General features: G+C 45.7%; 2 protein-coding genes and 2 long non-coding RNA genes across 5 annotated transcripts in view; 3 read left to right on the forward strand and 1 right to left on the reverse strand.

The window, feature by feature from the left end:
* LOC116518165 (cytochrome P450 2F2-like) lies at positions 1–13691 on the forward strand. Of its 2 annotated transcripts, none has more exons than XM_032231448.1 (5): positions 1–514; positions 2965–3127; positions 3790–3942; positions 12865–13025; positions 13400–13691. In XM_032231448.1, the coding sequence occupies exons 1-5, from the start codon at positions 356–358 to the stop codon at positions 13598–13600; spliced, it is 837 nt and encodes a 278-aa protein (XP_032087339.1). In that variant the 5' UTR covers positions 1–355; the 3' UTR covers positions 13601–13691. The 2 variants fall into 2 exon arrangements, with proteins under 2 accessions (XP_032087339.1, XP_032087340.1); XM_032231449.1 differs by having other exon boundaries at positions 13448–13691.
* LOC116518167 lies at positions 5126–8743 on the forward strand. The gene is made up of 2 exons (XR_004256507.1): positions 5126–5168; positions 8363–8743. It is a non-coding gene; the product is annotated as an uncharacterized LOC116518167 (long non-coding RNA).
* Positions 12936–24732, reverse strand: part of LOC116518166 — an 18647-nt gene continuing 6850 nt past the window's right edge. Inside the window, exon 2 of the long non-coding RNA XR_004256506.1 lies at positions 12936–13105. This is a non-coding gene — a long non-coding RNA (uncharacterized LOC116518166). The remainder of the gene's footprint in view (positions 13106–24732) is intronic.
* The window catches only part of LOC116518164 (cytochrome P450 2F2-like), an 18431-nt gene continuing 10864 nt past the window's right edge, over positions 17166–24732 (forward strand). The window contains exons 1-3 of the mRNA XM_032231447.1: positions 17166–17207; positions 17808–18068; positions 24157–24319. Coding sequence (XP_032087338.1) covers positions 17910–18068; positions 24157–24319 — 322 coding nt within the window. The 5' untranslated portion in view covers positions 17166–17207; positions 17808–17909. The remainder of the gene's footprint in view (positions 17208–17807; positions 18069–24156; positions 24320–24732) is intronic.

A 24732-nucleotide genomic window follows, 5' to 3' on the forward strand; every position in this document is an offset into this window, starting at 1 on the left:
GGGCTAAAGCTGACCACACGTCACTGGAGCCTAGCTATATTTTTGCAGCCCCACTGGGGACGCGATCAGGAATTTTTTCCCCCTTTGTTTTTCTTTCAATAATTTTTGCCTTTCGTTGGCTAATTGCATCTTCTCCAGATTCATGGATGAAACATTTCCTGACATTTTAAACAAGAACATAATGCTGTAATTTGGCAACAATTTCAAATGGGGCTAATGTTAATTTTCTGCTTATGAAATTTGACTTAGGAACACCGTGTGCCCTTTATCCTAACTTTAAAGGGTTTATCTTTGGCTGGTCTCCGAGGTACAATAGCCAGAGAGAGAGGCAGAACGAGATATTCCTGCTAACAACATGGCTGCTTTCGGCTGGCTGATCGTTCTTTCTCTCCTATTTCTCTGGTTCTGGATGAACCAGCGTCCCAAAGGTTTCTTCCCTGGGCCACGGAGGCTGCCCCTGCTTGGGAATCTGCTTCAGTTCATTAAGAAGAACCCCCTCAAGGATTTTAACCAGGTAAGGCTTTTTATTCATTCTTCAGAGAGTGAATCTGCGGACATTTTTGTTCCTGCAAAAAAAAACTAAAAGGATTGGTATATGTTTCTGTTAACTTGTCTACATGAGACACAATGCTTGTTTCATCTAGAATTGGAGTAAAATATTTAGAATCTTATGAAGATATGAAAATATTCGTCATTTGAAATAGAAGAATCCTAATTCCTAATTGCATTAAACTTCCTCTGAACGCTTCATAAGCTCTTTACCAATCACATTTGGTTTCCCTTCCAAGTTTCAAAAATGAAACATTCGTCTTCTGTAGATTCCTGGAGAAATTTGATATTTTAAAAGTCTAAAGGATGGTGTTGTTTATCTTCATGAATGAATCGTTTATTACTCTGGTTTTGTGGAATTCCAAATCAGTCCAACTTTTTTCTTGTCCTTCCCCTGCTTTTAAGATTTATACTTAGAGAGAATATACCATTTTTCTTGGAGTATAAGACTATACCTACCTTTTGTGGGGAGGAAAACAAGAAAAAAAATCTGCCTCCCAGCATCCATCTGGTATTCATCTGGCCCGTTTGGCGTGGCCCCTTCACCACGGCGGCTGTTTGAGATCACTGGAATAAAGGGGTTTCTGTCCCTTAGGCAGGCTTGAAAGAGTTATTTGTTGGAGACTGTCATTGCAACACGGAGTTGCTTGGACTCTTGCCAAAAGGTGAGAGATAGCAAAGGGAATGATTGGCTTCCACGCTCTCCTTTCTTGTTTCTGGCTTGTCCGCCAAATTTGTCAAAGCCAGTGATCTTTTGGAAAATGGGATCTGCCTTAACCTGGGGCAGCTTCTCACCATCAAACAAGCTAGGTTCTTACAGGGCCTTGTTAGTAAATTTATTAAAAGGTGGTTTGAAAGTCCATTGGACTGCAATGAGGTCAAAGGAGGCAATCCTAAAGGAAATCAACCCTGAGTGATCTTTGGAAGGACAGTGTCATGGCTGCTTCACTCAGTAACCAAGAAAGATACCACTCAACTCCATTTTGCAGAATTAAGACTACTTTTACTGGTTATGAGTAGATAGTAGCTAGCCAAAGCAAGATCTGAGGCAAAAGCAAGATATCAATATGTGACCCAACACCCTCCCCTTGGTAACCCCAACCCATAGTCCAATCCAAACACCCCACAGGTGTCATGTGGGAGACCTCTTCAAAAATCATCATCAGGTTGATATGCCGGACAGTTGGCCGTGGCGGCAACTCCTCTCTCTGCAGCATGCGTGGTAGATGGTGAGAAGAACTCCCTTTTTGCAATCACTCCTATACTGTACTTCCCCACACAAATACCATGGCCCCGCTCCCCATTTCAATGGCAGCCGAAAAGCAAGCAGCAAAACAGAGGCTGACAGACAGATCCTGAAGCTGAAGCTCAAGTACTTTGGCCACCTAATGAGAAGAGAGGATTCCTTGGAGAAGACCCCAAGGTTGGGAAAGATGGAAGGCGAAAGAAGAAAGGAATGGAAGACAATGAGATGGTTAGGAAACACTGGAGCATGGGGAGGGGGGAGCAAGGGTCTTGCCTGCTGTGATCTATGTGGTTGCAAAGAGTTGGACATACAGAGTGACTGAATGACAATAGCAGACATGTTTGGGAAATATAAATTGGCCAACTAATCTCTGTGCCTGTTAGCATCTCATTTATCTGTACATTGACAAAATTGGTTCAAAGTCACTGATCTCTTGGAAAAGGTGGGCTGCCTTGCTCACCATCCAACAAGCTGCGTTCTCGCAGAGCCCTGTTAGCAGATTTATTAAAAGGTGACCATCCTGAGAGCCCTTGGACTGCAAGGAGGTCAAATCAGTGAATTCTAAAAGAAATCAACCCTGACTGTCCTGTGGAGAAACAGATCCTGAAGGTGAAGCTCAAGTACTTTGGCCACCAAACGAGAAAAGAGGACTCCTTGGAGAAGATGTTGGGAAAGATGGAAGGTGAAAGGAGAAGGGGACGACAGAGGATGAGATGATTAGATTGTTTCCTCAATGCATTGAACATGAATTTGGGCAAATTATGGGCTGGCCTGCTGTAGTCTTTGGGATTGCAAGACCTACTTAGTGATTGAACAGCAACAGTGGACATGTTTGAGAAATATAAATTGGCCAACTAGTCTCGGTGTCTGCTAGTGACCCATTTACCAGTACATTGATAAAATTGGGTCACAGTCACTGAACTCTTGGAATCCTTGACAATCCTGACAATTGAGCCACAGTGGCAGTATTACAGGTTAATTCTTCTGACTGCCAGCAGTACGATCATGACTGGCTCAAGGTTGACTCAGCCTTCCATCCTTCCAAGATCGGTAAAATGAGGACCCAGATTGTTGGGGACAATAGTCTGATTCTGTAAATCGCTTAGAGAGGGCTGTGAAGGACTGTGAAGTGGTATATAGGTCTAAGTGCTATTGCTACTTCATTTCAGCTGGGGAAAAAATATGGTCCTGTCTTCAGTCTTTATCTTGGAAGAACCCCTGTGGTTTTCACTCACGGGTTTCCTTCAACCAAGGAGGTTCTTGTGGTAAAAGGCACAGAATTTGTTGGGAGAGCATCATTTCCTATAATGGATGTCCTCTGTAGGAAGAAAGATAATTGTATATAATTTACTTTTGTCTTTTTCAAATACCTGTTTGTTCTTGGTAGGGCTCTAAGTTACCCAGCTACCAATAATCTTTTTTCTCTACATTCTGGATTTCTGACCCAAAGTTTTCTAGTAAGAGAAGGAACGGTCTGTTTAAATGTTAGAATTAGCTCCCTTCTTCTTTTTTTTCTTTGCAACATTTATGAATAACAATAAAGTAGAAATTTTGGTATTCAGGTGGGGGGGAAATCCTATTTTCTTTATGCTGTAATAAAGCCTACTCAATGTAGGTCCTTGGCATAGTTATATTTTATTAGCTGAACATGAATTATATAATTATAATTGTATAATTTCATAATTCTCTGTTCATGCTCAAGGTTGACTCACCCTTCCATCCTTCCCAGGTGGGTAAAATGGAGACCCAAATTGTTGGGGGCAAGAGGCTGACTCTGTAAACTGCTTAGAGAGAGCTGTAAAGCCCTGTGAAGCGGTATATAAGTGCTAAGTGCTATTAAAGTGCTATTAAATAAGTAAATTGCTATTTACTTATATTACTTATATTGCTGTTTATGAAAATACACTTTTATTTTTTTTTAAAAATAAACAAATAGTTTCTGATAAGCAAGGTAAGGGTAAATAAGTCCAGGATAAGTTTTTGTTTTGTTTTAGCTTTACTGACATTAACATATGGTGAAGCATGGAAGGAGCAAAGAAGGTTTTCTTCAATGCATCTCAGAAACTTTGGAGTGGGCAGAAAATCCATGGAAGAAAAGATCCTGGAGGAGGCAACTTGTTTGATTCAAGCATTCACTAAAAACATGAGTAAGTTCTCCTGGGACAGGAAGGGATGGTTGAGGGATTGTCATTCCAAAGTTGGTTTTGGTTTCCATAGGGCCCAATTGAGTTGGTCTGTCAGGTAATGAGAATTTAATAGCTGCCAGCTGATGTAAGGTTGCAAATTGTAATCTGTAAGCTGATGCAATGAGGATGATTCAGCAATACAGGTATCACCTCTTTGAGACTCTGGTCAGGTCCACACAAGTCATTTACCTTTTTAAGAGGTGTCTATATAAGTATAGCCATTAGGGGACGTTTCTCTCTCTCTCTCTCACCGTGTACCTCATTTCTCTCCTTGTGTACGTAGGTGAGTGATAAAGGATTTATTTCCATGTATATGTCTGTATATATTTGTATATAAACAACTGTTAATCATCTAAAGGCTCTGTGTGCTGTGTTTTGTTCCTGGATTTATCTCATAATAATAGTCACGTTGGCGAAAGGTCTCAACAAGGATGACCCTTAAGCAAATCTATTGAAGCAGGGTCAATGGAGCTTAGAATTCTGGTGGTATAAATTCTAAGTCCAACTGACCAACATAAAACATATTGTTCATTTTGTTTCTGTGCTTGTATGTAGAGCAGGCGTCCTGCAACAATCAACCAGGTTGCTTTCAGAAGTTGTGGGAGCTTCATCACTGGAAGCTTTCAAGAAGAGATTGGACTTCTATTTGTCAAAAAAGGTGTAGGGTCTCCTGCTTGGGCAGGGAAGTTGGATGAGATGATCTACAAGGTCCCTTCTAGCTCTGTTCAACTGTTAATATCTGTTTTGGTCACCACAATGTAAAAAAGATGCTGAGACGCTAGGAAAGAGTACAGCGTACAAAGATGATTCAGGGACTGGAGGCTAAAATATGAAGAATGGTTGCTGGAATAGTGAATGGCTGGTTTAATGAAAAGAAGGACTAGGGGAGACGTGATAGCAGTGTTCTGATATTTGAGGAGCTACAGCAAAGAAGAGGGAGCCAACCTATTCTCCAAAGCATCTGACGGCAGAACAAGAAGCAATGAATACAAATTAAAAAGGACAAAAGCAATTTAGTAAGGAGTTTAAGGAGAAACTTCCTGACAGTGAGAACAATTAATCAGTGGAATGACTTCCCTCCCTAAGTTGCAAATGCTCCAACACTTTTTTTAAGAAGATGTTGGATAACCATTTGTCTGAAATGGTTTTCCTGCCTGAGCAGAGGGTAAGAATAGAAAACCTTCAAGGTCCCTTCCGGGACTTCCTGGGAGGAGCCTGCTGGTGGTGGCAGCAAAAAAATCAGCTGCCTCCGAATTCCTGGCTACGTACCTGTTTAGAGGATCTTCCATCTGACGTCTTATCAGGTTTTCTTATCCTTCAGGCAAGAAGGAAAGAAGAAATTGTTTTGCTGGCAAATGCTCTTCGATTTTTGCAGCTTTTGTGCTTGCAGGGAAAGGGGGGCTAGCCCAAGGCAGAACGGCTGTCCGTGCTGGGAACTTCAAACTGCCTTATGCAGGACAAAGTAGGTCTCCCCCACTCAGTTCAAAGTTTTGTTTGATTTAATCTTATCACGAGCTGAATCCGTTTGCATGGACAATAATTGTTTATCAACATTTTAGCTTCTTTTCTTTTTCTCCTCCGAAAAATTATTTACTTAGAGGCTTTTAAAATGGCGCCGAGCAGGCTGGTTTCTCCGGTAATAACGAACACTTTTTGTTAATTCTCACAAGAATTCAAAAGAAAAGAGATTGCTTATTATTTGTTTTGGTTTCACAATAGGCCAGCAGAAGCTTTTTAATTAGTTTCATTTTTACAAGAATTTCACTCCTTCATTAATCTTGCTTATCTAGAAGTTAAATGGTGATGAATCTGCTGAACGGTCCTGTTACAATGTTTACTCACTGAAAGTTTTGTGAAGCCTTAAACTTCAAAATAAAAGGGGAACTCAGCCTCTTTACTTAAAGCTGCATATTCAGGCAATAGAGTTTTATTAACTGCAGGCAGATAAATTTTGAAATGGCTTCAAAACCAAATATTAACTCGGTCATCACACTCTACTTCCAGGGGCACATCCTCAGTGCCTGGCACAAAGCTGCAGCCTCCGCTTCCTACGCCCCCTGCTGGGGATGTGTTAACGAAAGAATTTTTCCTGAGCAATCTAAGCGAGGCTCTTAATGCACAGACAATTAAAATGGAAGATAAGTTTAGAGATAATAGAGAGGTGGTAAAGCAGGAGAGAAAAGAGGAAATAAAAGAAATGAAAGAAGAAATCAAAAGTGAAATAAAAGGACTTAAACAGGAGCTGTATGAGAAAATTGATGCTAAGGTTGGTAAAATTAGAGACGAAATGCTGAGACTTGTAACTGTATTAACAGAACATATTTCTGGAATGGAAGATACTCTAGAGGTTCTTAATGATGCCAGTGCTAACTTGACATTGAAAACAGAGGTGGTGGAACAAAAAGTGGAAAATGCTGAAAAAGAAATTATTATGATACAGTACCGACAAATGGAGTTCGCATTAAGAGTAAGTGGGCTGCGTGAGGAGAAACAGGAGAACCTGAAACAGATCCTATCGGAAGCTTTTGACCGCTTGATGGGAAGACCAGGGACCAACCTTGACTGGCAAATCGACAAAGCTTACCGCGTTAACTCCTGGCTGGCAAAGCAGAAGCAGCTTCCTCGAGACATTGTTATATATTTTACTACAAGAGAGCTTAGAAATATGGTACTGCAAGCGTCTTATAACACTAAGCTTCAAATTGGCGGTCAAGACCTGATTGTTTTGAAAGAGATACCACCTCAAATGTTAAGAGCCAGGAGAGACTACACTTTTTTGGTCGAAGAACTCAGAAATCGTCAGATACAGTATAGATGGGATGCACCATTTGGCATCATATTTACATTTGATAAACAAAGGTACCGCCTCAACTCTGTATGGAAAGCCCGAGATTTTTATTATAATATATTGAAGGTCGGATACCCTGCACCATCTGGACCTAGAGAAAGACCACAAGAAGGAGAGGATAGACAGCAAACTACACAACCACCAGACAAGGAACAAAAACCTAGCCATATGACTACTAGACGTATGGAGAAACAAGCTAAAAAGCAACAGCATCAACAATCATCGGCCATCGATCAAGGAACTACAATAACAAATCTGGAAGCAGTGAGAGGAGCTAGACCTAAGGTTAAATAGGCCATGCAGGAAGCTCTAAAAATGCTTCAACCAACCAAAGATGACAACTAAGATTTTAACATGGAATGTCAACGGACTGAATTCTCCACAGAAGAGGAAGAAAATATTTCATTATCTCAAACAGTTTAAGAACAATGTAATTTGTTTGCAAGAAATTCATATCAAGTCAACTGATCAAAAATATTTGATCAACTCAAAACTTGGTCAACATTTTGTAGCTTCCGCTATGGAAAAGAAGAATGGTATAGTTGTATACTTAAGAAAAGATATGAAAGCTGTATACTATTGGGTGACTGGAATGGAGTGATAGATACTAAGAGAGATAAGAAGATTTCCCGCCTAAATACTAAGATGTGAGCAAAGTTACCCAAACCTTTCTTTCACATTATGGATGACTTTGAATTGAGAGATATTTGGCGAGAAAGAATTGCAGAGGAATATGACTTCCTATGAATCCCTTTCAAGGATTGATTTTATTCTAACCACTAATGATTTGCTTTCTAGGGTCAAGAAGACAAAGATTGCAGCTAGGGTCCTTTCGGACCATAACCCAGTTTGGATGGAGTTGGGAAGGGTAGTGCAGGCAAGAAGGTCTTGGAGATTGAATGAAAACTTATTTAGATATGAAAAGTATATTAATGATTGTAAAAAATTACTATCTGAATATTTTGTTTCGAATATGAATAAGGGTACATCTATGGAATTTGTATGGGATGCAAGCTAAGCGTATATGAGAGGAGTCTTAATGAATATAAATAAAACACATAGAAATAAGCAAAGGTTAAAACGAACAGAACTGGAAGAGGAAATTAAGAGAAAAGAGCTGGAGTTAACAATGAACCCAGATGATACAAAGGTTAAGGAAGGGAGGTGTGGTTTTCTCGAAGCTACATATTATCATATATGGTGGACCTGCCAAAAGGTTAAGCAGAAATGATTTAAACTGTTAAAAGTTAGTTCAGTAAGAAGAAGCTAAGGTCAATATAGAATGTCATTAATTTCTTTATCTCTTTTTTCTCAATAGATTTTAGACTGTGTTAGTTAAAAATCCATACTGTGTACGGGTTCTGGAAAGTCGGGGGGGGGGGAAGGAGGAGGGGAGTTGGGGGGGTGGAGGGAGGGAGGGGCACACACAAAAAAAATTGTACTTCAATGTCTTAATGATTGACAAATGACGAAATATTTGTGTGTGTGTGTGTGTTTTTTAAGAAATAAAATAAATATTTGTCATGTAAAAAGGTCCCTTCCAACTCTATTATTCTGGTAGGAGATTAGAATTTGGGGTATTGGATGTTCATAGAGAATTGGGGAGAAGGGGGGGAAGATTTACCTATATAAAATAGCTAGTCTAGATAATATAACTAGTTGCCAACCTCTGTTTTCATGGAATATTTTTGGCCATCACAAACAAGGTCTATCACCCACCATGCTTCATGTTGTCCCTGGGATGTCCTGGTAGCCTTTTGTAATGTGCTGGTCTCCAAAAGTTTTAGACTAAAAGGCAATCATCCAGGGATGGGTTGCTGCCGGCATTACTGCCGGTTCAGTGCCTCAAAAATTTTGTGCATGCGCGCTCACTTCCCTCGCGCACACACCAAACTTGCACTCCACACGTGTGCGCATTTGCAAATAAAAAGGTTTGTGTATGCCCAAAACCTAAAAAAATATCAAATTTTTGCACTGAAAATTGTTCTGTGCATGAGCAAAACCGAAAAACAAGATGGTGGCCCTGTAGGAGAACCGGTTTGGGGATGTGGCAGATCTGGGTAAAGTTACTACTGGTTTAGCTGAACCGGTCTGAACCAGTAGGAACCCTGTTAGGAATATAATAAAACCCACCTCTGCAATCATCCCTTGGAGGCCAAATCCTACCAAGATATGCTTGTAAGAGAGTTAGGACTAACACAGCAACAAGTTGATATTGAACTAAGAATACATATTTTGCAGTTCATGATGGAAAGCAGGATTCTCAAGGATTGTTCGGATTCTGAATCACCAACATTTTCCTCAGAGAAAAAATTCTTCTCATGACTGTTCATTCACCACATCCTTCCATGTATGGAACCTATTCCTCATTTTTGTAACTGTCCTAAAACATACTTTAACGATAATGTCATGTGCATATTCTACGCATTGACGATCCCCAAGGAGTCTTTTCAGTTGTACCTTAGATAGAGTTCATGTACTTGGTTCTGCTAATGATCTACACTACCTGGTGAGGCTAAGGCCTTTAGTTTTACATTGCTTTAGATTTCAGCAAGAATTTTGTTTGTTAAAAAAGATTGAAAATAGCAGAGGCCATTTGACCTTGCCACAAGAACATTTTTTCCCAAACACCATCCCTCTGCTAAACAAATAATTCCCTCACAGCTGTCAAACTATTCACTAAGGCTGCATTACTATTACTATTAGTCTTCTCATCATTCCTATCACCCATCTCCTCCCACTGTAGTTCATAAGGCTCCCCTCGTTCGGGACTTAATTTTAAACGAGAGGGCAGACCTGGCATGTATTACTGAAACCTGGCTGGGCCCGGAGGGAGGAGTCCCCCTCGTAGAGATGTGCTCAGAGGGTTTTCAGGTGCTTCATCAGCCGCGACCCCAGGAAAGGGGTGAGGATGTGGCCATTGTTATCCGAGAGTCTCTAGTACCTCGTAGGATCCCTGCTCCGGAGCTTGTCGGGTGTGAGTCCCTGCTGGTGAAGTTGGACCTCAAGGGTCAAGTGAGCCTGCTGTTAACATACCTGCCTCCCAACAGCGTTGCGGCAGCCCTCCCCTCGCTCCTCGAGTCGGTAGGCGAGCTGGCAATTGAGTTTCCCAGGCTTATGGTTCTGGGGGATTTCAACTTGCCTTCGCTCGGCGAACACTCTGATGGAGCGCAGGAGTTCATGGCTTCCATGACAGCCATGGACTTGACCCAAGTAATCCGGGGCCCAACTCACTCGGCGGGTCACACGCTCGACCTCGTATTTCTCTCGGAGCAGTGGAGTTGTGATCTTGGTCTGAGGGGTAGCGAGATCTTACCCCTGTCATGGTCGGACCACTACCTACTGAGGCTTGACTTTTGGAGACCAAACCCCCACTGTAGGGAGGAGGAACCGATTAGGTGGTTCCACCCCAGGCGACTTATGGACCCGTTGGGCTTTCAGACGGAGCTTGGAGTTATTCCTGATAACCTCATCCGCAGTCCGGCAGAGACTCTGATTGCTGCCTGGAACTCAGCAGCAACAGAGGCTCTTAACCGGATTGCGCCTTTATGGCCGATCCGAGGCAGTGGATCCAGGAGGGCCCCTTGGTTTACTGAGGAACTCCGGGAGATGAAGCGCCGAAAGAGACGCCTAGAGCAATGATGGAGATCCAGTAAGTCCGAGTCAGACCGAGCACTTCTAACATCCAGCATCAGAGCTTACATCCGGGCAATTAGGACGACAAAAAGAACATACATTGCCTCTCTGATTGCTTCCGCTGAGTCGCGCCCAGCTGCCTTGTTCAGGATCCCTCCTAAATAGGAGGGATACGAGTGATCCTTTGCAAGGCAGAGCTGAGGACTACGTCCAATTCCTTGCGGATAAAGTTGCTCGGCTTCGGGCGGACCTGGACTCCAATTCCGCAGAACCAGCTGAGGCACCAGAGGATAATCTGGTAGGACATCACTGGATTGATTTTCAAGCTGTTACCCCTGAGGACGTGGACAAGGCCATGGGAGCTGTAAGTGCCTCCACATGTGTACTGGACCCGTGCCCCTCCTGGCTGGTTGCTAATAGCAGGGAGGTGACACGGGGCTGGATCCAAACGGTCATTGCCGCCTCCCTTTGGGAGGGGGTCTTTCCCCCCGCACTAAAGGCGGCGGTGGTGAGACCCCTCCTGAAGAAGCCATCTTTGGATCCAGCCGTCCTAAACAACTATTGTCCAGTCTCCAACCTCCCCTTTGTGGGGAAGGTTGTTGAGAAGGTGGTAGCCTTTCAGCTCCAGCGGTCCTTGCAGGAAACCGATTATCTAGATCCCTTCCAGTCAGGTTTTAGGCCTGGCTACAGCACGGAAACCGCTTTGGTCGCATTGATCGATGATCTCTGGAGAGAAAGGGATGGAGGTCATGCCTCCATCTTAGTGCTCCTTGACCTCTCTGCAGCTTTCGATACCATCGACCATGGTATCCTTCTGCGACAACTGCGGGAGGTGGGGGTGGGAGGCACTGTTCTACGGTGGTTCTCCTCTTACCTCTCGGACAGGTTGCAGTCGGTGTTGGTCGGAGGGCAGAGATTGGCCCCTAGGCCCCTAACGTGTGGGGTGCCACAGGGTTCGGTCCTGTCCCCCCTCCTATTTAATATCTACATGAAACCGCTGGGTGAGATCATTCGACGGCACGGGATAAAATACCACCAGTATGCAGACGATACGCAGCTGTATCTGTCCGCCCCGTGCCAACTCAATGAAGTGATTGACGTGATGTGCCAGGGCCTCGAGGCTGTTAGGGACTGGATGGGGGTTAACAAGCTTGTACTCAATCCAGATAAGACCGAGTGGCTGCTGTGCTTCCCTCCTACTAATTGGCCAAGTGTTCCATCTCTCAGGCTGGGGGGTCAAACAGTACGCCCCTCAGACAGGGTCCGCAACTTGGGAGTCCTCCTGGACCCACAGCTGACTTTTGAACACCACTTGTCAGCTGTGACCAGGGGGGAATTTGCCCAGGTTCGCCTGGTGCACCAGTTGCGTCCCTACCTGAACCGGGAGGCTCTCACAACAGTCACTCGCGCCCTTGTGACCTCCAGACTGGACTACTGCAACGTGCTCTACATGGGGCAGCCCTTGAAGAGTATTCGGCGACTTCAGCTTGTCCAGAATGCAGCCGCGCGAGCGATTGTGGGTGCACCTCGGTTCACCCACATAACACCTATCCTCCGCGAGCTGCACTGGCTGCCTATTGGTCTCCGGATACGCTTCAAGGCGCTAGTCGTCACTTATAAAGCCCTTCATGGTATTGGACCTGGGTACTTGAGCGACCGCCTACTGCCAATTACCTCCACTAGACCAATTAGATCCCACAGACTAGGCCTCCTCCGAATTCCATCCGCCGGCCAGTGTCGACTGGCGACTACCCGGAGGAGAGCCTTCCCTGTGGCTGCTCCGACCCTCTGGAACGAACTCCCCATGGAGATTCGTACCCTCACCACCCTCCAGGCCTTCCGCATAGCCCTTAAAACCTGGCTATTCCGACAGGCCTGGGGCTAAAGATTCGCTGCCCCAATCTCGAATGGTATGATTGTTGTGCTTTTTAACTATGTATAGTTTTGTGTTCTTGTTAAACTGTTTGTATCCCCCCCTTCCCTTTTTGAGTTGTGAGCCGCCCTGAGTCCCCTTAGGGAAAAGGGTGGCATACAAATGAAATAAAACTCTAAACTCTAAACTCTAAACTGATGACTGCAGGATTATAACTTTGTTGCTTGTATCCTTACGATTTATATTGATATTGTTTGTTTTCTGATTGCTTATTTGTACCCAACGACTATCTTCAAATGTTGTACCTTATGATTCTTGGAGAATGTATCTTGTCTTTTTATGTACACTGAGAGCATATTATGCACCCAAGACAAATTTCTTGTGTGTCCAATCACACTTGGCTAATAAAGAATTCTATTCTATTCTATTCTATTCTATTCTATTCTACTCTACTCTACTCTACTCTACTCTAAAGGAAGATAAAGGCAAATGAATTGATAGGGATCTAATTTCTTTTCTTTGACAGATGAGCCTTTTGATCCTTATGAATTGCTGGATGCTGCAGTTGCCAACATAATGTCTACCATATTATTTGGAAAACATTTTGAATATGATGACAGCTTCCTCAAAACTTTGCTACATAGGATACATCAAAATTCCCGAATAGCAGCAGGACCCTGGGCCTTGGTATCCTTAACAAGAATCCAAAAGACTATTCAAAATTAATGCGCAATTCGGTGGTGGGAATTTGAGTTTTCATGTCTCACCTATTTTAGAAACAGTCCGGTTTTCTTAGCACCTAGAAAAGCCAATTTTCCTTGTAATTAGGATATTATCTCATCAGAGTTACGGGAAGTGTGGGTGAAACTTCTGTGTGAGTTATTTGTTGCTATCCAAATTTAATCAGGGTGAATTTTACCTCAATGGGACATTTTTGGAAATTTATTGGGCCATTTGACTCCCTACCAAATTATTTCTTTTCCTGCTCCATTTATCCCATAAAGGAAGATATATTAATCATGACCAAGTTAATTAATTAATTTCTTTCTGTTTGCTGGTAGCTTTACAATGAGGTGCCCTTAGTGAGAAGTCTTCCCCTGCCCCATCAGGAATTATTCAGAGTTACGAAGAAAATAAGAGCTTTCCTTCAACAAGAGATTGACGAGCACAAGGCAACCATGATTCCAGGAGAACCTCGAGATTTCACTGATGCATATTTAGAAGAAATGCAGAAGGTAGATTCCTCAGACTTTTCCTGTTGAATTTGCAGTGATTTCTCTTCCTCTCATCTTGGATCTATTTTTCTGACATTAGCCTCCTGAAAATGTCGCCAAAACCTTGATAGTGATTTTTCTAGATTTTGTTTAAAATCCACTTTCTGCCTGGGTGACACATTTTGTGAGTGAAGCAATGTCCCTTTGCTTTCTTTGCATGTTGTAGAGACCCCACCACTTTGCTGTTGTTAGTTGCGAAGTCATGTCCAACCCATCGCAACCCCATGGACAACTGCCTCCAGGCCTTCCTGTCCTCTACCGCCTCCCAGAGTCCATTTAAGCTCACGGCGACTGTTTTGGTAACTTTATCCAGCCACCTCATTCTCTGTCATCCCCTTCTTCTTTTGCCTTCAGTCTTTCCCAGCATGAGGCTCTTCTCCAGGGAGTCCTTCCTTCTCATTAGGGGGGCAAAGTACTTGAGTTTCCTCTTCAGGATCTGGCCTTCTAAAGATCTCCTCAGGGTTGATCTCTCAAGGACCGCCTTCTGCCAATTACATCCCTGCGACCAATAAGATCACATAGATTAGGCCTCCTCCGTATACCATCGGCCAGCCAGTGTCGGCTGGCAACTACAAGGAGGAGGGCCTTCTCAGTAGTAGCCCCGACCCTTTGGAACGAGCTCCCCGTAGAGATTCGCACCCTCACCACCGTCCAGGCCTTCCGCACAGCCTTGAAGAACTGGCTCGCCCGTCAGGCCTGGGGACAAGGATAGTTCCCCTCCCGAATGATGAATGTATGTTGTCTACTATTTTATTATATGTCTTATCTTAATGTCTGTATTCCCCTTCCCGATTTTATGTGAGCCGCCCTGAGTCCCCTCAGGGAAAAGGGCGGCCTACAAATATTAAAATCAAATCAAATCAAATCAAAATCAAAGTACTTGAGTTTCCTCTTCAGGATCTGGCCTTCTAAAGAGCAGTCAGGGTTGATCTCATCTAGGACTGACCGGTTGGATCACCTTGTATTTCACGGGACTCACAGGAGTCTTCTCCAGTACCAGAGTCAAAGGCCACCATTCTTTGGCACTCAGCCTTTCTTATGGTCCAACTTTCACAGCCATACGTTGCAACTGGGAAAACCATAGCCTTGACTATACACACTTTTGCTGGCAGGGTGATGCCTCTGCTTTTTATTATGCTGCCTAGATTTTTCACAGCTTTCCTCCCCAGAAGCAAACATCTTTTAATTTCTTGGCTGCAGTCCCCATTTGCTGTGATCTTGGAGCCCAGGAAAATAAAATCTGTCACTACCTCAATTTCTTTCCCATCTATTTGCCAGGAATTGAGAGGAAAAGATGCATGAACTTAGGTTTCTTAATGTTGAGTTTCAAGCAAAAATTTGCACTCTCCTTCTTCACCTGCATCAGGAGGCTCTTTAGTTCCTCTTCACTTTCTGCCATTAGAGTGGGATCATCTGCATATCTGTGGTTGTGATATTTCTCCCAACACTTTTCTCCCAACCACCTAGAGTAGATAGGGGGGAAAGGACCTTTTGCCAGCTCAGAGTGACTCTCTAGGGCAGGGATCCCCAACCCTTGGGCCATGAACCAGCAGCATTGAAGAGCCGAGGTGGCGCAGTGGTTAAATGCAACACTGCAGGCTACTTCAGCTGACTGCAGTTCTGCAGTTCTGCTGTTCAAATCTCACCGGCTCTAGTTGACTCACTAGACTAGCCATGCCCGGTTCCTGCAACCATTCACCGCATGTCTTAGCCTCCAGCCCTTTGATCATCTTAGATAGATTCAGATTAACAGGGTTGGAAGGGACCTTGTGGGTCATCTAGTCCAATCCTCTGCCCAAGCAGGAGACCCTACATTATTTCGGACAAAGGGCTCTTCTTGAAAGCTTCCAATGAAGCTCCCATAACTTCTGAAGGCAACTTCTGTTCCAGCCATCCATTCTCTCCCTCCCTCCCTCCCTCCCTCTCTGTCTCTCTCTGTCTGTCTCTCTGTGTCTGTCTCTGTGTCTGTCTCTGTCTGTCTCTGTCTCTGTCTCTCTGTCGCCGCCTCTGTCTGTCTCTCTCTGTCCCTCTCTCTGTCTCTCTGTCTCTGTCTCTGTCTCTCTCTCTCCAGCAAGCCTCTATCAGCCAGCCATTATCTGTCTGCCTTTCTCTCTCTCTCTCTCTCTCTCTCTCTGTGTGTGTGTGTGTCTCTGTCTCTGTCACTGCCTCTCTGTCTGTCTGTCTGTCTGTCTGTCTGTCTCCATTATCTAGCCAGCCAGCCAGCCAGCCAGCCAGCCTCTATCTATCTATCTATCTATCTATCTATCTATCTATCTATCTATCTATCTATCTATCTATCTATCTATCTGATTTATCTCTATCTATTCATCCATCCGTCTGAGAGAAGATTCTCAGTAACCAAAAATGGGATGGGAGTAATAATAAAGAAGAAACATGCAACAATCCTGAAAACAGCATTACAGAATTGCCAGGGACCTTGGAGATCTTCTAGTCCAACCCCCTATTCAATCGGGAAACTCTATAGCATTCCAGACAAGGGGCTTTCCACTCTCTTCTTAAAAACCTCCAGTGTTGGAGGACCAACACCTTCCAGAGGCACGCTGTTCTACTGATTAAGTATTCTCACTGTCATGAAATTTGTTCTTAATTCTAGGTTGAATCTCTCCTTGATAATGTTCCCCTCCTTACTTCTTATTCTGCCCTCAGGGGCAATGTTTTGTTTTAGCTCTATGGAGTATTAAGAGTTCCTCCTTCTATGTTTTGCATTGTAATCTGCTACACACCAGTGACGTGCGGTCAGCTTTAGCCCAGGTGAGGCTGTTTTTAGACTTGTGGACTTCAACTCCCAGAATTCCAGAGCCAGGCATGCTCAGTTCTGATTTAAAGCGACAGCATTTTCCCTCCTTGCAAAATAAGTTTTCCCGTTCTTTTCTTCTCCCTCCCCCTCCTTCCTCCCTTTCTCCCTCCCTCCCTCTCTCTCAAACAGACACATGCACACAGAGAACCTCTACTGACTGCACGTCCCTGGTAACAGGAGACTTGGGCCTCTGACTTTGTCAAGCCTTTCTATGAAGTCTCCAGTGAGTATAATGGGAGCCAACAAAAAAGCTTGCAAAATTGGCTTACAAACATTATGAGAAAAGTTCGTTGTGTATTCGGGTTTTCCATCACAGGTGGTTTTGTGGGGGAGGGGTAGGAAAAGGAGCCTAGCAGGGACGTGCAATCACTAGAGGCAAGGGAGGCGGGGCCTCACCAGTCTCCTCAGGGAAAGGAAAGGATTTTAAATAATTTTCTTAAAATAATTAAAGCCAGGGTAGTTGCTACCAGATTTCAAGTCACAGTGGCTTGGTGTCTGCTGTCAGTATTAACTAGGAGGAGGCCAGAGAACTAGGGGCCTCTTTTGCATAAGGAATTTTTCGCCTTTTAAGAATTAAGCAAGGGTTAACAAGCGAAAAATTTCTTATTCAAATGAGGCACGTATTCTCTCTCCTCCTGTAGAGGGCATTTTTAGAGGCTTTTTAGAGTTTTCTGGGTGCGAGTAGCTCAGTCTGACTTCAGAGCTCTGGCTTTTCAAGAGGAAAGGGCGGGACAGGGAAAAGCAGAGTTGAAATCGTCTCTGACACAGCTGGAAAAGGTGCGTGTGTGGGCAGAGGGAGGAATTCAAAAAGTTTGATCGGGAGGCAACAGGGAAAGGGGGGGTATGGCAGAGGAGCTGCTTTCAACCCTTTGGAAAATATATCCAATCCAACTTCTGTGTTTGTGTTTGAGAGTGAGTGAATGAGAGAAGGATCGAAGTTCTCTGCGTGTGTCTGTTTGAGAGAGGGGGAGGGAGGGAGAGAGGGAGGAAGGAGGGGGAGGGAGAAGAAAAAGAACAGGAAAACTTATTTTGCAAGGGGGGAAAATGCTGTTGCTTTAAATCGGAACTGAGCATGCCTGGCTGTGGAATTCTGGGAGTTGAAGTCCACAAGTCTAAAATCAGCCTCACCGGGACTAAAGCTGACGCACGTCACTGGAGCCTAGCTATATTTTTGCAGCCCCACTGGGGACGCGATCAGGAATTTTTTTCCCCCTTTGTTTTTCTTTCAATAATTTTTGCCTTTCGTTGGCTAATTGCATCTTCTCCAGATTCATGGATGAAACATTTCCCGACATTTTAAACAAGAACATAATGCTGTAATTTGGCAACAATTTCAAATGGGGCTAATGTTAATTTTCTGCTTATGAAATTTGACAGGAACACCGCCCTTTATCCTAACTTTAAAGGGTTTATCTTTGGCTGGTCTCCGAGGTACAATAGCCAGAGAGAGAGGCAGAACGAGATATTCCTGCTAACAACATGGCTGCTTTCGGCTGGCTGATCGTTCTTTCTCTCCTATTCCTCTGGTTCTGGATGAACCAGCGTCCCAAAGGTTTCCCCCCTGGGCCACGGAGGCTGCCCCTGCTTGGGAATCTGCTTCAGTTCATTAAGAAGAACCCCCTCAAGGATTTTAACCAGGTAAGGCTTTTTATTCATTCTTCAGAGAGTGAATCTGCGGACATTTTTGTTCCTGCAAAAAGAAACTAAAAGGATTGGTGTATGTTTCTGTTAACTTGTCTACATGAGACACAACACTTGTTTCATCTAGAATTGGAGTAAAATATTTAGAATCTTATGAAGATATGAAAATATTCATCATTTGGTATAGAAGAATCCTAATTCCTAATTGCATTAAACTTCCTCTGAACGCTTCATGAGCTCTTTAATAATCACATTTGGTTTCCCTTCCAAGTTTCAAAAATGAAACATTCGTCTTCTGTAGATTCCTGGAGAAATTTGATATTTTAAAAGTCTAAAGGATGGTGTTGTTTATGTTATGTATTCTGAATCTTGCAAAAGGGCCGGCAACAGCTCTGCTGCGCCCTGATTGGCTAGGACGCAGCAGAGGCTGTTGCTAGCCTTCCTTAACAGCTAATCTTCCCTGATTGGCCGAGGTACTGCATCAGCAGTTGCTGTGCAGTACCCGGCCCCTGATTGGTTACTATAATTGTTACAAGTACTATAAATACTGGGCGCGTTTTGTGAAAGGTTTGAATCGCTGTCATCTTACTTCTGTACAATAAAGATCTTCTTTCTGGCTATCCATGGCTCCTGTGTTTCCATCTACCCAATATTTAAAACTGGCGATGAGGATGGGATTAGCGATTCCCACGTAGCCTAGGGTAGAGTGAGAAAGAAGATTCAGCCAGCTGCCACGCCGCGTTCCGTGCCGGCAACAAACGCTGACCTACGGAAGGAAAAATTTTTCTGTCTCTTTTCCTTCACTCCGCGAAGTCCTTCCCGCATCTAAGCTACAATGACTTCTGCCTCTCCTCCGTTTGCTCCCTACGGCTCGGGTGGAGAATCCTGGGAACGATTCATGGAACGCTTTGAGTGTTATCTCATTGCGTCCAAGAACCAGGCACAAACTGATGAGGAAAAATGCAGTTTCTTCCTCTCTTGTTGCGAACCCTCCATGTTTGCCTCCGCCAGAGCTTTGGCCGCTCCAAGGCCAGCGTACAAGCTAGGCTGGGAAAACTTAATGGCCAGACTCAAAGGACACTATGCACCGACACCCTCAAAGATTGCCCGCCGCTTCGCTTTCTGCCGCCGGGTGCAAAGAGCTAATGAGTCTATCAGCCAATTCTTAGAGTCCCTGCGTACAACGGCGGCCCAATGCGACTTCACTAACTTAGAAGAAAACCTGGTGGAGCAGTTCGTTTGTGGAGTGCGAGATGTCAATTTGCACAGCCGCATGTTCCGCCACCAGGACATTACTCTCTTGCAAGCAGTGGAGACTGCCCAGGCAGCCGAGCTCTCGGAGCAGTCTACTGCGGACATCGAGCACTTGCAGCTGTCCTCGCAAATGCCAGGTGGCACCCCACAAGCTCCACCAGCCTCTCAGGCTTGTCTGGTGGACGAACTGCCACCCCCGGAGGATCCATCCACTGAAGTCGTGGGCCAGCTAAGGGCACAACCCCAGCGGAAGCCTCCTTCACCTGCAGCAGCACCTTCTGCCACCGGGTCCACCTGCCTTGGCTGTGGCAGCCGCCACGCACGCTCCGCCTGTCCGTTCCGCAATACCATCTGCCGCCACTGTCAGAAGCAAGGGCACATTGCCCAAGTCTGCCGGGCATCCTTGCCTGCCCCCTCCTTCTTCCAGGCTAATGGGCCACCCCAAGCGCAGCAGCGCCGCCAACCGCCGCGGCCGGCTCGAAGGGCAGATGACTGTCATAACATCTATCAACCGCAAACCGCTGAGGGCACGGTCAGCCAGGCTTCCGCCGGAGCCCGGAAAGTCGCAGCCACAGTCCAGCTTGAAGGGTCGGATTGGCCGATGAATCCGAGTGGAGGCGCCACTTGGATCAGTTAAGGAGGCGCCTCCCAACGGAGATCGGCAACCCGGACTTCTCTGGACAAGACAACGCCGCACTACCGGGGTTGCCGTGTGAGGCCTTCACACATCCAGGCCTCGCCTATCCACAGCCAGACATTGCTCAATCCGAAGAACCGCGACAACGGGTCTTCTCCACACCAGGCACGGCCTACCCGAGCGCCCCCTGCCGGGAAGCGAAACTGTCAGCTCAAACCGCCATCGAAGAGTCGCCGGCCTATGCTCCTACCCCCAGAGACACTCCTCCAATGTTTTTCCCTACATCTATGGACGCGCCACCACAGCCCAGCCTACCTGCGTTGTTGAGCCCGCCTTCTGGGCCGTGCCAAGATGGCATCCCTCGGAGCTGCACTCCCTTCGGGGAGGAGCTACAACGAGCAGGTCCACCTCCGCCGATGACTGCTGTTGAACTGAGGAGATCTGGGCGGGTCTGGCACTGCCCCGCCTATCTTCGCGACTACGCATGCTCCACCCGAGAGCATGCGCAGAACTGGGGGGAAGGGATGTTAAATATTCATTAGTTGAATTTGTGTATTCATTACATTCAAGCCAGCAACAGCCTCTTGCGTCCTGATTGGCTGGGACACAGCAGAGGCTGTTGCCGGCCTCAGTTACTTACTGATTGGCCGAGGCACTGACGTCAGCGGTTGCTGCCCAGTCCTCGGCCACTGATTGGTTGATACAATTATATAAATACCTTGGCGCGCGGTTCCCCCTTTCGAATCGCTGTCACCTTCTTCCAATGTTAATCAAAGCTGTTGTTGTTCGGAACCCTGGCTATCGCATCCTCCTTCCTCCAGAATACAAAACTGGCGACGAGGATGGGATCCGCGATTCCCGCAGGGCCTGGAACAAGAAAAAACAGCCAGTCACAGCCACGCGAACGCTTTTCTTTGACTGAACTCCGGGAGGCTACCCGGTCCACTTCGCACAACCCCAGAGGCTACCAGAACTACCTACAGTTAGAAGAGCTCATGAAGGACCTGCCGGAACCCAAGGCCAGCATGCGCCCAGGTGCAGCAGTATCCAGCCACCGAGAAGCTTCAATCTACGCCAACTTGGAGGATGAGCAACAGACCCCCGGTCTACGCCTACTCCGAGGACGAGCCACAGTCTGCGGAAGCCAACCTCGGCCGGAACTGCCTGGGCCCGAAGCCGTTGGGCTTTCCGTGCACCTCACGGATCCAGCCAGCTGTCCCTATAGCACAAACTGCTTCGCGATCTGGCCACTCAGCCTGCCTGCGAAGTCTGCCTGCCTCTCTGCTGCGGAGTCTGCCTGCCAGCCTGCCTGCAAAGCCTCGCTGCCTCCCGAAGAGCTGCCTCTACTCGCCGCTTCCTCTGAAGGCTTGCTGCTTCAGAAGCCTCGAGCAGCCCGAGAAGCCCTTGCCGCCTCCGCTGAAAGTCTGCCTGCAGTTCTGAAGGCTTGCTGCTTCCGAAGCCTCGAGCAGCCCGAGAAGCCCTTGCCGCCTCCGCTGAAAGTCTGCCTGCAGTCGCTGCCTTTTTCGTTCATCTCACTCGCTGCCTTCCGTTCCCTCATGATTTCCTATCTGCCTTTTACACACTGCGCCGAGCTGAAGTCGCCTCAACCGGCTCCAAATTCAAGATGCTGCCTGCGAAGCTCAACCCTCTGGCGCGCCGGTAGATCGATGTTCCTCAACCTGCTGACACGCGTCGAATTGAGGTCGCTTAAGCCTCGCTGCCTGCACGCCTACCCCGCTGCCTTCAAAGCCCTTCAAAGCCTCGCTGCCTGTGCGCCGGCAAGAGTTTCCACGCACCCCGCAGATTTCTGAAGCCAACGTTGCCGCTGTGTCCCTTCTTGCGAACCCTGCCTCCCAAGAGCCGCCGTCCCGATGCCTGCCAGTCCTCCCAACGCCTCCAGGGCTCACAAATTCCTTCCTGTGAAGCCTGCCGTGAGAGCTCAATGCCTGCCTCCGCTGCGAGGAGCCACTGCCTTCGAGAGGAAGCTGTCGTTCCCTCCTGTCCTGCCTGTCACCCCAGGCCACCAGCGCCAGTTTCCTGCTCACAGACCTCTGCGCAAAGCCCTGCCTCTGCTCCCCGCTCACAGACCTCCGCGCAAAGCCCTGCCTCTGCTCCCCGCTCACAGACCTCCGCGCAAAGCCACTCTGCATCGCCTGCCTTCGACGAGGGCCCTGACGCCGACGCCACGGCCACCGCGCCTCACCGCCTTCTCCATCCGTCCCAAACGCAGGAACGCCTCCCGAAGCCATCTACGAGCCGCCTCCAGGGCCGGTCTCCACTTCAGAGGTTGCCTCCATTCAACAGACCTCCAATAGATTTTTTTTGGACTCCTCCATGTGGCTCTACAGCCCAGGATCGGGAGGCTTTCAATGGGGTTTTTGTGGGCATGCGTAGAACAGGGGGGGAATGTAAATGAGAAACTTGCTAAAAATGAGTTAATGTAAATGAGAAGTGAAAAATAGAGTATGCAGATAAAATGTGAATGAATTTAACTATAGATGAAATGTGAATGAATTAACTGGGGGAAAGGAGAAGTGAAAATGGAGTTGTCATACAATGTTCTCTGAACTACAGCTCCCAGAATGCTCCTGGGGCATGATCCTTGTGACTTCTTTGTAATAACAGAGCAGAATTGCCTCTGGGTAATATTAGTTCTAAAATGAACCATGCCACACACACACACGTGAATGTAACACACAGACAAACTGCTTAAAATGAGTTAATGAAAAATGCACTTAACTGGGGGGAATGCAAATGTCGTTATGTAAATGGGATTGAATTTAACTGGGGGGTAGGAGAAGTGTAAATCTTACAATGTTCTTGAACATTCAAAGCTCCTTGTTATGATCCTATGTGTTCCCCCCCCCCACCAAACAGTCTCACCACCTCTCCAAGTCCATCTACAACGAAGAGGCCTGGTCCGAGGTCGTCTGCGCATGCTCCTTAGCCAAGCATGCGCAGATCTGGGGGGAAGGGGTGTTATGTATTCTGAGACTTGCAAAAGGGCCGGCAACAGCTCTGCTGCGCCCTGATTGGCTAGGACGCAGCAGAGGCTGTTGCTAGCCTTCCTTAACAGCTAATCTTCCCTGATTGGCCGAGGTACTGCATCAGCAGTTGCTGTGCAGTACCCGGCCCCTGATTGGTTACTATAATTGTTACAAGTACTATAAATACTGGGCGCGTTTTGTGAAAGGTTTGAATCGCTGTCATCTTACTTCTGTACAATAAAGATCTTCTTTCTGGCTATCCATGGCTCCTGTGTTTCCATCTACCCAATATTTAAAAGTTTATCTTCATGAATGAATAGTTTATTACTCTGGTTTTGTGGAATTCCAAATCAGTCCAACTTTTTTCTTGTCCTTCCCCTGCTTTTAAGTTTTATACTTAGAGAGAATATACCATTTTTCTTGGAGTATAAGACTATACCTACCTTTTGGGGGGAGGAAAACAAGAAAAAAAATCTGCCTCCCAGCATCCATCTGGTATTCATCTGGCCCGTTTGGCATGGCCCCTTCACCACTGCGGCTGTTTGAGATCACTGGAATAAAGGGATTTCTGTCCCTTAGGCAGGCTTGAAAGAGTTATTTGTTGGAGACTGTCATTGCAACAGAGTTGCTTGGACTCTTGCCAAAAGGTGAGACATAGCAAAGGGAATAATTTGCTTCCATGCTCTACTTTCTTGGAGAAGATGTTGGGAAAGATGGAAGGTGAAAGAAGAAGGGGACGACAGAGGATGAGATGGTTAGATTGTGTCTTCAATGCATTGAACATGAATTTGGGCAAATTATGGGCTGGCCTGCTGTAGTCTTTGAGATTGCAAGACCTACTTAGTGACTGAACAGCAACCGTGGACATGTTTGAGAAATATAAATTGGCCAACTAGTTTCGGTGTCTGCTAGTGACCCATTTACCAGTACATTGATAAAATTGGGTCAAAGTCACTGAACTCTTGGAATCCTTGACAATCCTGACAACTGAGCCACAGTGGCAGTATTACAGGTTAATTCTTCTGACTGCCATCAGTACGATCATGACTGGCTCAAGGTTGACTCAACCTTCCATCCTTCCAAGATCGGTAAAATGAGGACCCAGATTGTTGGGGACAATAGTCTGATTCTGTAAATCGCTTAGAGAGGGCTGTGAAGGACTGTGAAGCGGTATATAGGTCTAAGTGCTATTGCTACTTCATTTCAGCTGGGGGAAAAATATGGTCCTGTCTTCAGTCTTTATCTTGGAAGAACCCCTGTGGTTTTCACTCATGGGTTTCCTTCAACCAAGGAGGTTCTTGTGGTAAAAGGCACAGAATTTGCTGGGAGAGCATCATTTCCTATAACGGATGTCCTCGCTAGGAAGAAAGGTAATTGTATATAATTTACTTTTGTCTTTTTCAAATGCTTGTTTGTTCTTGGTAGGGCTCTAAGTTACCCAGCTACCAATAATCTTTTTTCTCTACATTCTGGATTTCTGACCCAAAGTTTTCTAGTAAGAGAAGGAACGGTCTCTTTAAATGTTAGAATTAGCTCCTTTCTTCTTTTTTTTTCTTTGCAACATTTATGAATAACAATATAGTAGAAATTTTGGTATTCAGCTGGGGGAAAAAATCCTATTTTCTTTATGCTGTAATAAAGCCTACTCAATGTAGGTCCTTGGCATAGTTATATTTTATTAGCTGAACATGAATTATATAATTATAATTATATAATTTCATAATTCTCTGTTCATGCTCAAAGTTGACTCACCCTTCCATCCTTCCCAGGTGGGTAAAATGGG

Source organism: Thamnophis elegans, chromosome 14 (assembly GCF_009769535.1).
Source record: "Thamnophis elegans isolate rThaEle1 chromosome 14, rThaEle1.pri, whole genome shotgun sequence".
In the NCBI taxonomy this organism is placed as follows: Eukaryota; Metazoa; Chordata; class Lepidosauria; order Squamata; family Colubridae; genus Thamnophis; species Thamnophis elegans.

Excerpts from the sequence above, each read along its gene's own strand:
- LOC116518165 (XM_032231448.1), top strand. The coding sequence starts at position 356 with ATGGCTGCTTTCGGCTGGCTGATCGTTCTTTCTCTCCTATTTCTCTGG. Across the intron at positions 515-2,964 it reads CCCTCAAGGATTTTAACCAG|CTGGGGAAAAAATATGGTCC; the intron begins GTAAGGCTTTTT and ends ACTTCATTTCAG. Across the intron at positions 13,026-13,399 it reads CAGCAGGACCCTGGGCCTTG|CTTTACAATGAGGTGCCCTT; the intron begins GTATCCTTAACA and ends GTTTGCTGGTAG.